Below are 12,861 nucleotides of genomic sequence, written 5' to 3' on the forward strand. Positions count from 1 at the left end.
AAGGGGTTGGTGAGGTGTGTGTGTGGGGGCGGGGGAGGAGGGGTTGGAGAGGTCAGTAGATGTTAACTCCGTCCTGGGATTTCTCGATATTTTGCAAACAGTAAAGTTCATTATCCGCTGAAACTAAATGAGAGCAGTTGAAGTGTGTGACCGCGAAATTTCGGTCCAAACCTCAAATATGTAGCAAATAACCTAAATCGCCAATTGAAAGCCGAGAGAGGCTAACCCTTTATTCAAAATGGTTCATCTAATAACTGAACCCATGCCAATGCTATGTTCCCTGTGAAATATTGAATTGGTTGTTTGAAATAACTATCCTATGTTGTTGTGGAAATGTGTTTGCTGTGAATGATTGCTTCACCATTGAACTTCAGTTCATGTTATCCGGAATAGTTACTTATTTTGCCCAATGGATCTTCCTACGTGTAGAAGTGTTTAATCTTTTTCATTTGTTTATTTGCTTTGAACAGCTCAGCATTCGCCATTCGTAAAGCTACAACTGGTAACATGCTGCAACATGTAATTTTCCCAGTAAACGGGGTTTAGGAGCAAACTCCCTGGGAAAGACCGTATCTACATTCTTTCCAAAGTTAAAAAGGCTCTGTGGCCAAGCTCTTCAATGTGTCAGTCTTGCTTCAAAATAAGAGCAAGTGTTTTAATTTCCTTTGTATAGATTGTAGTGTCGTTTGTGTTCAAGCATAAACGAGATGAACATTTTTTTTATTTTTTGTTTTTTTTTGATTAAGGGGAGCAATATGCGAATATTTATTTTCAGCCAGCATGTTTTCGGTCTAATTGTAGCAGGAATGAAGGCAATTGCAACAAGGATAATGTATCCTTCTGACGATAACAGCAATTTTCACATTGTGGATTAAATGTCACAGATTTATAAGCATTTCATTTGCTAACAAAATGCAGCACTATATGTTCTTCATAACAGGAGGGTGTTTCTGCACCCCCTGATGTCTATTCCAATTGATGTTGGGTGCACATGCAGCGTGTTACATGGTAGAGCTGGTGTAGAATTCGTATGTAATATTTTAGTTGCCATTCCTTTCACACAATCCGAGTGGAAACCATCGACGCCTGCACGTCTACAACATATGAGAAGTGATCTTAGTGTGCTTTCCAAAAAAGAAAGTGCTATGCTCTCACCGCTAACGTCTAAATATCAGCCAAAGTAGTTAGACCCCTGGTGATGTCAGTTGAATAGTCACTACAGAATGTGAAACAGTTTTAGATGGGTAAGTACTTTTATAACTGGGTTAATGCACTGCCTTCTACAGTTCAGCTATTTTACTTCAACCATGTATTTCGGCCATGATGTTGTCCTCAAAGCTTTTTTTCTACAGAGTCGTATTGAGAGCAATTGTTATGTTTTCACTCTCCACAACGCAAAGAGATTATAGTCATCTGCTCATAAACATATTGCACGCAAGTGGTGAATGTTCAGTCCGGTTTGTTTTCTAAGCATTGCATCATTGAGGCGCTGAAAGATTCCCTTCAAGATCCTAATTATCTTATCTGCTGATTTGTTTTAAACACCCCCAGTACACGTTTTAAGGCAATCTGCTCACTGTCCCCAGTGCAACCATTTCCCTTCACTCCTGGGGTTTGTCTACAACGCTTCAGACCATTCTCAGTCCAGCTTTAAATGACGATGGAAAATGATCTGTGCATCGATTTAATATATATCCACAGTCAACCAGTTAACATCAGATTCTTCTTTCAAAGTCCCGGTGTTTTCACAAGAAAATGTTTTCTTCCATGTCAAGAAATTGTGTCATGGTTTGTGTGGTATCGGGAGATCGTTAAACTAATTTGTTTATTGCTCATTGAAGTTGATCTATAAGGGAATATGGTGGCAACGGGGGGGGGGGTATCAGAAGGACAAATGTCCACTATGACTTCAGATTCTACGAGCGCCATGAAGGGCTGCTTCCATCAAATTGCATGGGTCTCCTGACAAATATGGAGCAGTCGATCATTTCCGTGATCGCACAATGTTTTACTGGACAATAATAAAAGGCCGCACATATTGAAACGTTGCCCACGGTGCTTATTTGTTTGCAGAGCTGTGTTTACATCAATATAAACAAAATCCAATCCTGTCATATCAATAAGGCCCAGAGAGACAGCATGCTTTATTTTGAGGCAGTCTTTTCGTAAGACGAGTTATAGCAGCCTTAAAAAACAAATTAGATCTTGGTTAAGCGTACTTTATTGAATCAGAATGTGTTTGTATGGGAGTTATTTTAAAAGATTCGCTTATATACCGGATATATTTTAAACACATTCCAAACACAGATTCGCTCACGAACTTATGCACAAACATTCTTGACCCTTTACATATAGATTCAGCACATTTATACATGTATATATTTATATTTTTAGCGATTGAAAGCAGTGATATCTAGATAAATACATTGCAACTTGTCACATAACGCTGATCACGCGTACCATTGCTTATCTTATCAATCATGATGATTCAAGCGTGTGTATTTGCCCATGTACTCGGCATGTATTTGAACATTCAGTTAAGCTACAGTGCGGAATGCCAGTGCCTAGTTGCACCTGCCACAGAAACAAAAAAATATATAGGTTTTAAAATGCAACCACATATTCTGTTCTGAACAATTCCAACCCGTTTATCGTCACGAATTTAACTTCTCGGTGGGAGCAATAAGACCAGACAACAAACTGCCCTTAGCACAATGCCCAGCTTTAATCAACACTAAAAGGAACACATTGCTGTTGGCAATGGAGCGCAGAAATAATGATTCTAACACTCCAGTAGCTCCATTGAAATAGGTTCTGCCTTACAATTATTGTACTATCAAAGGTGTGGTCCCACCACTGAAATCAGTCACACGAGCCACTACTAGTTTAGTGTTCTACTCTTTAATCACTGAGGGTGCAAAGTACAGTGCGTTTTCATTTCTAAGTCAACGCTTTAAAAATAAGAACAAACGTATTATTAATAATGTAATATTGTGCTAATGTAACAAAATCCAGTTCAGCAAGTTCATTGTTTATTTTAAATATTGTGCCTGTAATGTCGTCAGAAAGCATATTGGAATATGTTATGCTTTACTACTAACGTTAATTACTAATGTTTACTGACCCGAGTAACGAACCGCAGGTCGTTGTTACGTTTCTTAACGTGTCAGGACCTTCGCTACTTCCCACAAGTTTACAAACGAACAACATTTTTTCTCAAAGTTCAGATTCTGTTTCCTGAGCTATTCGTGAATAATGTAGAAAGGCATGGGACAGTTTAGATTTGTACCTTCGCTTTCTTTCTTAACGGCCACGCTTTTTTGTGTGTGATTTCAGTCACTATTGCAAAACCCTGTGTTTGCTGAAGGCCTGGCCTGTGACCAAATGGACACAAATCAATGGTTAGGTATCTGTGTGAAAATGATCTGAAATCGACAAATAATCTACTGGGGTGAAAGGCATCCCTCGGCTTATTGAAATATATAAACTATCTGTATGTGGAATTGTAAACTTGAATTAATTGTCTGTTCATCGTGTGATTTCATATTTCCTCCTCTCGTGTTAATGGGAAAGCAAAGATTAAAAAAACAGGAGATAACAAGATGTATTCGGAGGCAATGATGCGGCTCCCAAACCCCTCCAAACCACAAACAGAAACCTTACCCCACTCCGAATAGACAGTGCACTAAAATCACCCGGTGATGTAATGATACTAAAAGATAGCTCCAGACTATATTCTGACCAACGCGCCGAGAACATGCACACATATATTGTTTCACATTTATAATGCTACATTCATGTTGAAGTCATTTAGCACTATTAATGCGTTATTTAAATGGATTAGGGTCAGTTCATTCGCCAGTAAAGAATTATTGTCTAATTGCATTCCAATTAAGAGTGGTACACCAAAACCAATATTGCTTTGGGAGGTTTATTTTTTTTAAATAATATTTAAATCGGTCTTACCTCTTCTGTCAGGTGGGTGCATGAGACTGCTACAGAATTAATCTGATTGATATGTCATCTAAATGTAGTTATTTAAAACATTTGCCGTTGCAAATAGAGACTGCAGTGATTTCATTCATCGGCGCGCCTTCCTAGAATATTCCCTCTCGATTGATCGCTGGGGAAAAGGATAGTTCGGTCCGTGAGATGAAATTTAAAGGACCATGTAAATAATAGTTATAAAGTTCTTTTTATAGTGAAATGAGCATTGAAACTAAACGCTGCAGTTAGACAACCACTTTGATAAGAGGATAATTGATGCGACAGTAGCGTATAATTAGAGGATAATTTATGCTATATCCACTACCTTATTCCAAATGCGGTCATAATCATTACAAGACAATTGTGGGGAAATTCATTGCAGCAATTCGAAAATAATCACGATAAATTTTGTGTATTTCTAAGTAGGACCATAATTATCTCTACACATATCCAAAAATAAATATAACACACGGTTACGTATTTAATTATATTGATAATACAATGAAGTCATTCATAATTTAAACCTAACTAATTTAGTAAGGTTGGTGCAGATATCTTAAATTGTCACTTTATGTATTAACTCAAATTTGCCAAATCGCCAATCACATTCATAATTTGCATATCTTTCAAGCAGTGGAACACTTTCTGATTCCAGTAAAACAAGGTGAGTTAACCGACAGCGCTGGGCATTTCCTTTACTGGGAAACATCAGATTTCTTGCTCTCTGCTCTCTTGTATGACGAGTTACTGTCTTCGTCCTCCTGCTGATGAAATTAACATTTTTATCTGTGCAAAATATCGATTAACTCCTTGTAATTTGACGCATGCGCACGTTATATTTGCACATCTGGCCAACTCTGGCTAATGTTTATGTTGTCTTTGAAATTTAGCTTTAATAAAGAAATAAGCTGATTAAAAATTCAGTCCGTTGACACCAGATTCTCAATCTACTCTACAAACAGCAGTGCTGTTTGAAGGTTATCATTTCTTTGGATGTGTGTGAAACGGAGAGGAATTGGTAGCTTTGTTACAGAAGGTTGTTTGGACTGTGCTTTAACTGAGCCGGGTTAACCCACTGTTAACTGCATCCAGTGAATCCAGTTGTAGTGGCAGAAGGATGACGAGGCAAAGAGATGACCAATCAGGAGCGGCTGCCCTTTGGAGACAAACCATTCGACTTGTGGCACATTACAGCATCTGCATCAAGTCTGAAAGCAGAGTCGTAACTTTAGCAGAATCCACTAAAAGACTGCAACAACTCCATCCTTTCTCCATTCAAATTGGAAACTCAAACTAACCTTTAACTTGCAAAAAGGAGTTAACATGCTCGCGCTTTCTCCTCGGAAGATTTAGGCTCTTCATGAAAAAGGCAAGCATTTCGCCTTTAAGAGTTTTTTCGCCCCCTCCCCCCAGTTGAAGTTTTATAATGACCATGACTACGATGGCTGACGGTTTGGAAGCCCCGGACTCTAAATCTGCTTTCATGGAATTTGGTCAGCAATCCCAGCAGAGCTCTCCAGCCATGTCTCACGGTCACTACCCGGTGCATTGCCTGCACTCAGGAGGACACTCACACCAGCACAACAGCTCGTACCCGGCCGCCAACACTTACAACAGATCCTTGCCTTATCCCTACATGACTCACTCTCATCACAGTCCCTACCTGCCGTCCTACCACAGCAACAACACTGCTAGCCAGACACGTTTAGATGAGACAGGTGAGTCTTCGAGCAGACCCAGTGTGATCCAGATTCGGCCTTTCTGTGTTCCTGATTAGATGAACAGTAATACTCTCTGGTGGGTGCAAACTGCAGATAGTTTGAACCGTGGAAGAAAAAAGCACGTTCAATGTTTTGAGTCACATTTTTTTCTTTCTTTCTCTGCACGATGGCTGATTTTTTTTCTTTGTTGTTTCTGAATGTAACTGTATTCCTTCAATCTTCCTTTTAGAAGGTCCTCATGAAAAATGTTAACTCGCCCAGCCTTACGCCTCTTTTCCTTCTTTTGTTGGGGATGTTTTAATGGGGATGTCTGTCAGCACGCTTGGAATAGATTTGGTAACAATTTTCGACAGAGAGAAGTAAAAGTAAACAGGAAGGTGATGACCGTGGACATGATGTCAATCTGTAATCGGAATTTAGATTCCTAGCTGTTCATTTGAGGCAATATAACTTATCGTCGCCAACTAACAGCAAACCCTGTTGGCTCTGTCAATTGCGTGCTGCCGTGTACATGCATTTGCAAGCAACTGACGTTTCATTAATTAATACATCTTACTGTTAAATTGCTTCTTTCAGATAGCCAGTGTACTCACCGTGTTAGTTTACGGTAATTTACCAGGGGGCTAAAGATAATGGACCTCTCCAGATTATTTTCACTAGGCCACATGGCTGTTGATGCTTCTAAACATTCATTAAGGAATATAGCTCTTTAATATCTCTGAGAAAAGGGACGCGAGAGGAATGTATATTTGCATAGATGTAGGAATGTGCTGTGAACCGGGCCGTGCAAACTGTCCACACCGTGTACCATATGCTTGTTTTTGCAGAACAACAAAAGACGACAGTGATTGAAAATGGAGAGATCCGTTTTAATGGAAAAGGGAAAAAGATCCGCAAGCCTCGCACTATTTACTCCAGCCTGCAGCTGCAGGCGTTAAATCATCGTTTTCAGCAGACTCAGTACTTGGCTTTGCCCGAGAGAGCTGAGCTGGCCGCCTCGCTGGGACTCACACAGACACAGGTACAGTGCCCAGGAAAGAATCATTATTACCAGGTAGCTGGGAAGAAGTCGACTTCTGGCGTTAGCCTTTCTTGTGACCTGTTAGTTTTTCAAGTTACATTTAATGCCAACGCAAGTCATGTTGCACAGAAAGACCCGCTTTAGCGAGATTCTCCGAGGCTGCATGATCCAGGCACGAAGTGACTCGGTAAATATGGCCCAGAAACATAACATGTCCACTTCTGAGCTCATTATCCAGCTCACTATACGCACTCCGGCCGTTCAATTTTAGATAATTATCTTTATACATAACTTTAATTTCTGTCCAAACCGACGCTCCAGAGATCAGAATGGTAAGTGCAGCTTTAACAGCAGCATGTGGGCCTAACCCCGTAACAAATATCAAATTAAATTAAATCAAATTGAATGCCTCGTCTCGCCAATTTGATCCTTTTTACTTCTTATCAGGATACTTTTTTGTCATAGTGTAATTCGATATAAAATCATTTAAACGCCATCCTCAAAAAATGATTGCCATTTGAAGTGTGTCTGTCAGGTTATGTGATATTTAAGAACCATTTTAACTATGTTATAAAGCCGAGAGGCGTGTGCCCAGACTTTGCTGCTGTCAGTGCAAACTATCCAAAACCACAATAAGTCTACTCAACACAACTTGACCACATTCACGATCTGTTTGTAATTGAATCGTAGCTTCCACCGCAGAAAAAGAATTATCTTTTCAAGCTAGGAAATCTCAAGTTATTCAAAATGTGCCTGGGCGAAGCTAAAAGATAGCCTCGTTGCAAAATTGAACGATTGCCCCCATTTGGGGTGTCAAAAATATCAGCATTTAAACAAAATGGTGGTAATTGGCTCAAGTTTTGGCACGGGGTCTATTCCATTTCTCTCCGGCTCTGAATTCAATTGTGTTCTCTTTGAAACATGAGTTGACAAAGTATCCCACATACTTAAAAGCTTCAAGCGCGCCCATTGAACATGTTTGGAAGAACACAGTGTATGACTTTCCATTTGCTCGATAATGATAAGAAGGCATGTATTTACAAAGGCATGACGGTAAAATATATGAGATGTGGTTAAACTCTGGATAAACAGCCTTGGAAAACCTCGCTACTAATAGACTATTGAATCGAAGATTGCTGTTTATTATAATCCGCTTTCTTGATTCATTTCCAGCCGCTGCCGGTGCTTGTAAATTTCGGCACTGATGTGTACAGAACAATGGGAGGCCTGCAATTGAATAGAGTTATGTGTTTGTTAAGGGTTTAACTGACCCTTGGCCAGTCACTATAATTGTTCGTCTCTATCCACAGCACCTAGAAACAATGTTTTATCCATATCAATTACAAGATTATTTTTCATTAGGAACCAATGAGACTATTCATATTTTACAAAATTCAAATACGTCAGTAGGCAGTTTTCATCTCGCTTTAAGAGCCTTTCTTTAAAAGTATCTGTGCAAATGGAAGGGCTGGTAATTTCTAAATCAAGACAAAGCAGCAAAAAAGGATTGTTTATTGAGCGACAAGAGTATTGTAGTATTGTCAAGATGCAAGTACATTTGCTGAAGTGACTGATTTGGTTTCAAGAACAATCTAGTTTTTTTCGGATGTCAGACTTCCTTAGATATTTCAGGTATTATTTTACAAAACGGAGTGGGAATACAACAGTAGTGACTGCACCTCGTATATTTCACTGTCCTTTGCTGTGGCTGTCAGTTCCTCTTTTCAATACATTTCCCTTTCCCACTGTTACAAACTTCCTAAGATCTAATACATTTGAAAACAATTGATTTAGTTGATGATTAGACCCATTCTATATTTGTGCAAATAGTTTATCACTCAAGTTCATACCATACCGTTGATTACCCCTCTTTGTTTTGAGCGACCTGTCAAACACTTTTGCCACTTCACCACCAGCAATCTTCGGTATTTGGGGGGTGGGGGGGGGGGGGGGGGGTGGGAGGCGGGGGGGGGGGGGGGAGTGGGGGTTGGGGTGCCGTAGGAAGAGATGAGCCAAAAAAATCATTAATGATATGCCCCTTTAATTTAGATAGGGGGGGGGGAGGGGGGGTTTGCAGGGAACCACATGTGATCAACAAAATAAACAAAATGTATTCTTGTAAAGCGATTGTAATTACAGCGAGAAATGTTGTACAACTCAGTTGAGAGGCAGCAGACATAATCATTAAAAACTTATCACATAATGTGCAAATATTGTAAAATTATATCATTATTGACTTTCTGCGTGGAATTGACAGGATAATTAACATTTGAAAGCTGTTAACTCTACTGTGAAATTTTGCAATACGATATTTTTTTTAAGTTAATTATGATTTTTCTGCATTTCTCCATGTCAGACTCAGGAGACGTTCAAGGTGGAAATACATACACTGAGAGTTTTCTCTTTGCAATTTTAATCATTCCAGTCCTTGCGTTTAATCTGAACTTCATTTAAATCTCAGGTGGTTTGAACCTTATCGTTTTACTAGTCAATCCGAAAGTGTTGCTTTAACTGGAACTTATTGTAATAAGTTCCACCTATTTATTGTAAAACACATATTCAAGCCAGTTAATAAGGTGAAATATTTTGAAGATTGTGTGACATGTCACACCTGATTATCAGAATCTTATTTTCTAACTATAAAGGGAATTAGAGGGAAGATATGGAAATGTCTCCCACACATTGTGAAAACGTCAGAAATTATTTAAATGATTGTATTATTTTAGTGTCTCCTTATAAACCGAGCATTATTTTAACAGTCTAAAGAGCGACACTAATGCCAGAAGCGGTGAAATTTATAGCGTTATTACCTCATAATGACTTCACAGACCAGGGTAACATTTCCTTGTCAGTGAGAAGGAGAAAGCATTTTATACACAACAAAAAGATTTCCAGTAAAGCGATGTTCCGGTCGCATTGATATTTTTAAAATGCTGAAACAGATCGAAGAGTGTATGTAAAATTATTTGCCGGAACGCAACTCTTTGCTTTCACACTGCCATTTAGTTTGTTTAGTCTTTCTGATCTCCCGTTTCTGATTATAATCCTATACCATATTGCAATCATTTTAATGTCAGCAACGTTGAAAACTTTAGTGAATTCAAATCAAAGATGTTGGCCGCAGTATAAAGCCCTTGCATTTCCTTTTTTAAAAAAAAAATATATTATTGTAGGTGAAGATCTGGTTCCAGAACAAACGTTCAAAATTTAAGAAACTGATGAAACAGGGCGGCAATGCTCTTGAGAACGAGTCACTGACCGGGACAGCAGCTCTTTCCCCTCGATCCCCAGCCATGCCATCAGTGTGGGACATCTCAACTTCGGCCAAAGGCGTTAATATGACCCCGAACAATTATATGGCTGGTTATTCCCCCTGGTACTCCACGGCTCACCAGGACACCGTGCAAAGACAGCTGATGTGACAGTGCGAGGCCGGTAACTCTCAATGGACAGAACACAATGGGGTGAGAGCGAACCCATCGTTGGGCAGTGTCCAGATGGCCATGGTACCACTTTGGATGGGAGATCGAGCAAGCATCTCCGTTGCTAAAAGTTATGTGAAAACAGACTGGCAGTGGGCGGAAAATGAGGAAAGGTCGGTGGCTGTAGACATGACAAAAGAACTGCCACTGCCTCCATAGATTCCATGATAGCCAATGACCACAAATATGAATGCAATATGGAAGATTATATGCTGGTTTTAAAACAGCATGGGTTGGTGATGCCAAGACGCACTGGAAGCTTATATAATGACAACTTGTATGTATATATTGTTTAATTTTTAGTTGTACATAGTTTATATGTTTTATGTCTCTTTCATACTGAGTAATAAATCATAAAATCCATAAATCGTACGTGTCTTGCCGTTACCATCGTTTCAACCCACATTTAAAGATTTTCACTTCAGCGATTTACTGCTTGCTAACCACTGGTTCCGCTTCGTAAACATTGTGGATGTTTTTTCTAAGGGTTTGTTTCTGGGGGAAACTGCTAGGAATTTCAGAACTCTGCCTATCGCTGTGTTATGTTAATATGGAAAATTCAGCCTGGCCGGAATGGCCAACATCCCGAGAACACATGTTAAAGATGTGCTTGGCATATCCTTACATTAAACTAATCCAATCTAAGACAAAAAGACTACGGAAACTACACATAAAATATTTTACCATTGATAAAGCAATGATTAAACACAGACTGCTATATAATGTTGTGAAGTTTCACAAAAGAAATGCGCAGGTTTTCGTTGTTGTAAACTATTGTTCACAAATGAATAATATTAAGCGAGCTAGAAACAAGCAATCGGTAAGAATGCCACACGCAATCCAAAGTTGTATCACCGTGGACCTGCATACATCCAGTTGAGAACCATTGAAGCTAGGCCATTGATCACAATCGACAAAAGAAAGGCATGCACAAGATTCCAAAATGAAAATAACTCGCAGTATGTACAAAACCATCATTACTTACCAACGTAAAGTTGTTTCGTTGTAGTGAAAACCCAAGGAAGTAAATTACATAGCTCTATTATCAGCCATGGGTCTGATCTCATTTAATGGACTCGCCACTCCACTGGCAATATTGACTGCTTTTCTCGAACTGCGAAAATCTAATGTAGAATCCAACACGATCAATACTAAACAAAACCCTCCAGCTGCAGACCCATCCAATTTAAAGCTGATATTTGGTACAATTTGCGTTATTATTCACGAGAAAGGCTTAGACCATCATAAAAGCGGCTATAATTAGGGTAATTTTTATTGTGGCCCGCTGATTACAGCGTTTTTACAGTCAAAGGTAATTACATGTAATTTTCTTCCACTTTTAATACTAAAGAGCTATCTTTATTTAAATTCAGGAAGAAGAGTGAAACAAAAGAGAAAGAATAGAACGTTGTGTTATTCATAAACCAATTAAAGGGGCTTCTTAAATCTGATCCAGTGAAAGTGCCAAGCTGAGCAAAACAAATCCCGCAGTAACAAAGAGAAAAATGACTTCAAACTCTCATTTCAGTGAAGCAGTGTGAGTGCAATTCCCAGAAACATGCAGAAATGTGCACAGCCCTTTAAATAGAGCACCCCATACCTTGCAAAATGACTTGAATGCATGCTTTAATCGCATAACTAAATTTATTTTCAAAAAATGCGTTGAAAATCGTGGAATAAATCAAACAGAAGTCGATGATTCGAAGTGATTAAGAACAGACACAAACGTAAACAAGATGAATGCGCTGCTCAGGTGCAACAACTTGGCTGTAAAAGCCCCTTTAAGGCAGATGTGAGTGCACTTTGTATTACAATCACGATTTAAAATCTCCAGCATTTTCTGTTCATTATAATACACCTGAATCTCAAGATCCATTGCGTTGAGTCTAATCTGGCGTTTCTTATAAAGGTTAAACACGGCTATTTTGCATTTTAACACACATTAAGAAAACTATTTCCACCTGTGTATGTATAGAGAAGGCAGTTAAACCAGTCAACGTCACATTGTCAACTACACTCCGAGCAGTAGATTTTTGCCAGACTCGTTAATGTGCCGAATTAAATATACCAGCAATTTTCGTATAAATATTGTTCATGTGTCGCAACAAAGAGGACTCAATATTTTTTTTTCACGAGATACAACGTCAACTACCTAAGCCAGTGACTCTGAACAAGTATTTGCATTTAAGCTCATATTTAAACAGTGCATTAAGAAAGTTGCTTGAGAGGTGATGCAGGAACTACACCCATTCTCTTCAGATGATAAGCGGTCTTTCCCGCCTGTATAACAGTAAGTGGGAATCAAATGAAAACCACTGAAGCGATCAACATTACCAGCAACGACACGGATGTGGCATGGATTATGTTCCAGCCAATTTCTCTCTGTACATTTGGAGTTCCATCCTCGTTTTGTGTATGTACAAGGTGTGGGTATGAAACAAGACTGTTAGCATATTTAAATGGTAAATCAAATCCATACGGTGAAAATAATGCCTTGCCCGCTTAAAGCCTACAGCCGACGAAATGTGTTATTTATAAATACAATAGAACATCGCAGTATCATGCCTTCCTCTCCCCCGTGGAAAATCAGAATCAGTTCTCTGGTAAATAAGACGCGCAGCAAAATGTAAATAAATCGATTTCATAAGTG

The 12,861-nt window shown here is 39.1% G+C and overlaps 1 protein-coding gene and 1 long non-coding RNA gene across 2 annotated transcripts in view; one reads left to right on the forward strand and one right to left on the reverse strand.

Annotated features, from left to right (window-relative positions):
* LOC119966207 overlaps positions 1-11,382 on the reverse strand; it is a 52,970-nt gene extending 41,588 nt beyond the window's left edge. Inside the window, exon 1 of the long non-coding RNA XR_005460695.1 lies at positions 11,197-11,382. This is a non-coding gene — a long non-coding RNA (uncharacterized LOC119966207). The remainder of the gene's footprint in view (positions 1-11,196) is intronic.
* On the forward strand, positions 5,414-10,580 carry dlx6a (distal-less homeobox 6a). Its single transcript, XM_038797542.1, has 3 exons — positions 5,414-5,705; positions 6,536-6,729; positions 9,903-10,580. The coding sequence occupies exons 1-3, from the start codon at positions 5,414-5,416 to the stop codon at positions 10,149-10,151; spliced, it is 735 nt and encodes a 244-aa protein (XP_038653470.1). The 3' UTR covers positions 10,152-10,580.
* Positions 11,383-12,861: the final 1,479 nt, after the last annotated feature.

This window comes from Scyliorhinus canicula, chromosome 5 (genome assembly GCF_902713615.1).
Source record: "Scyliorhinus canicula chromosome 5, sScyCan1.1, whole genome shotgun sequence".
NCBI lineage: Eukaryota > Metazoa > Chordata > Chondrichthyes > Carcharhiniformes > Scyliorhinidae > Scyliorhinus > Scyliorhinus canicula.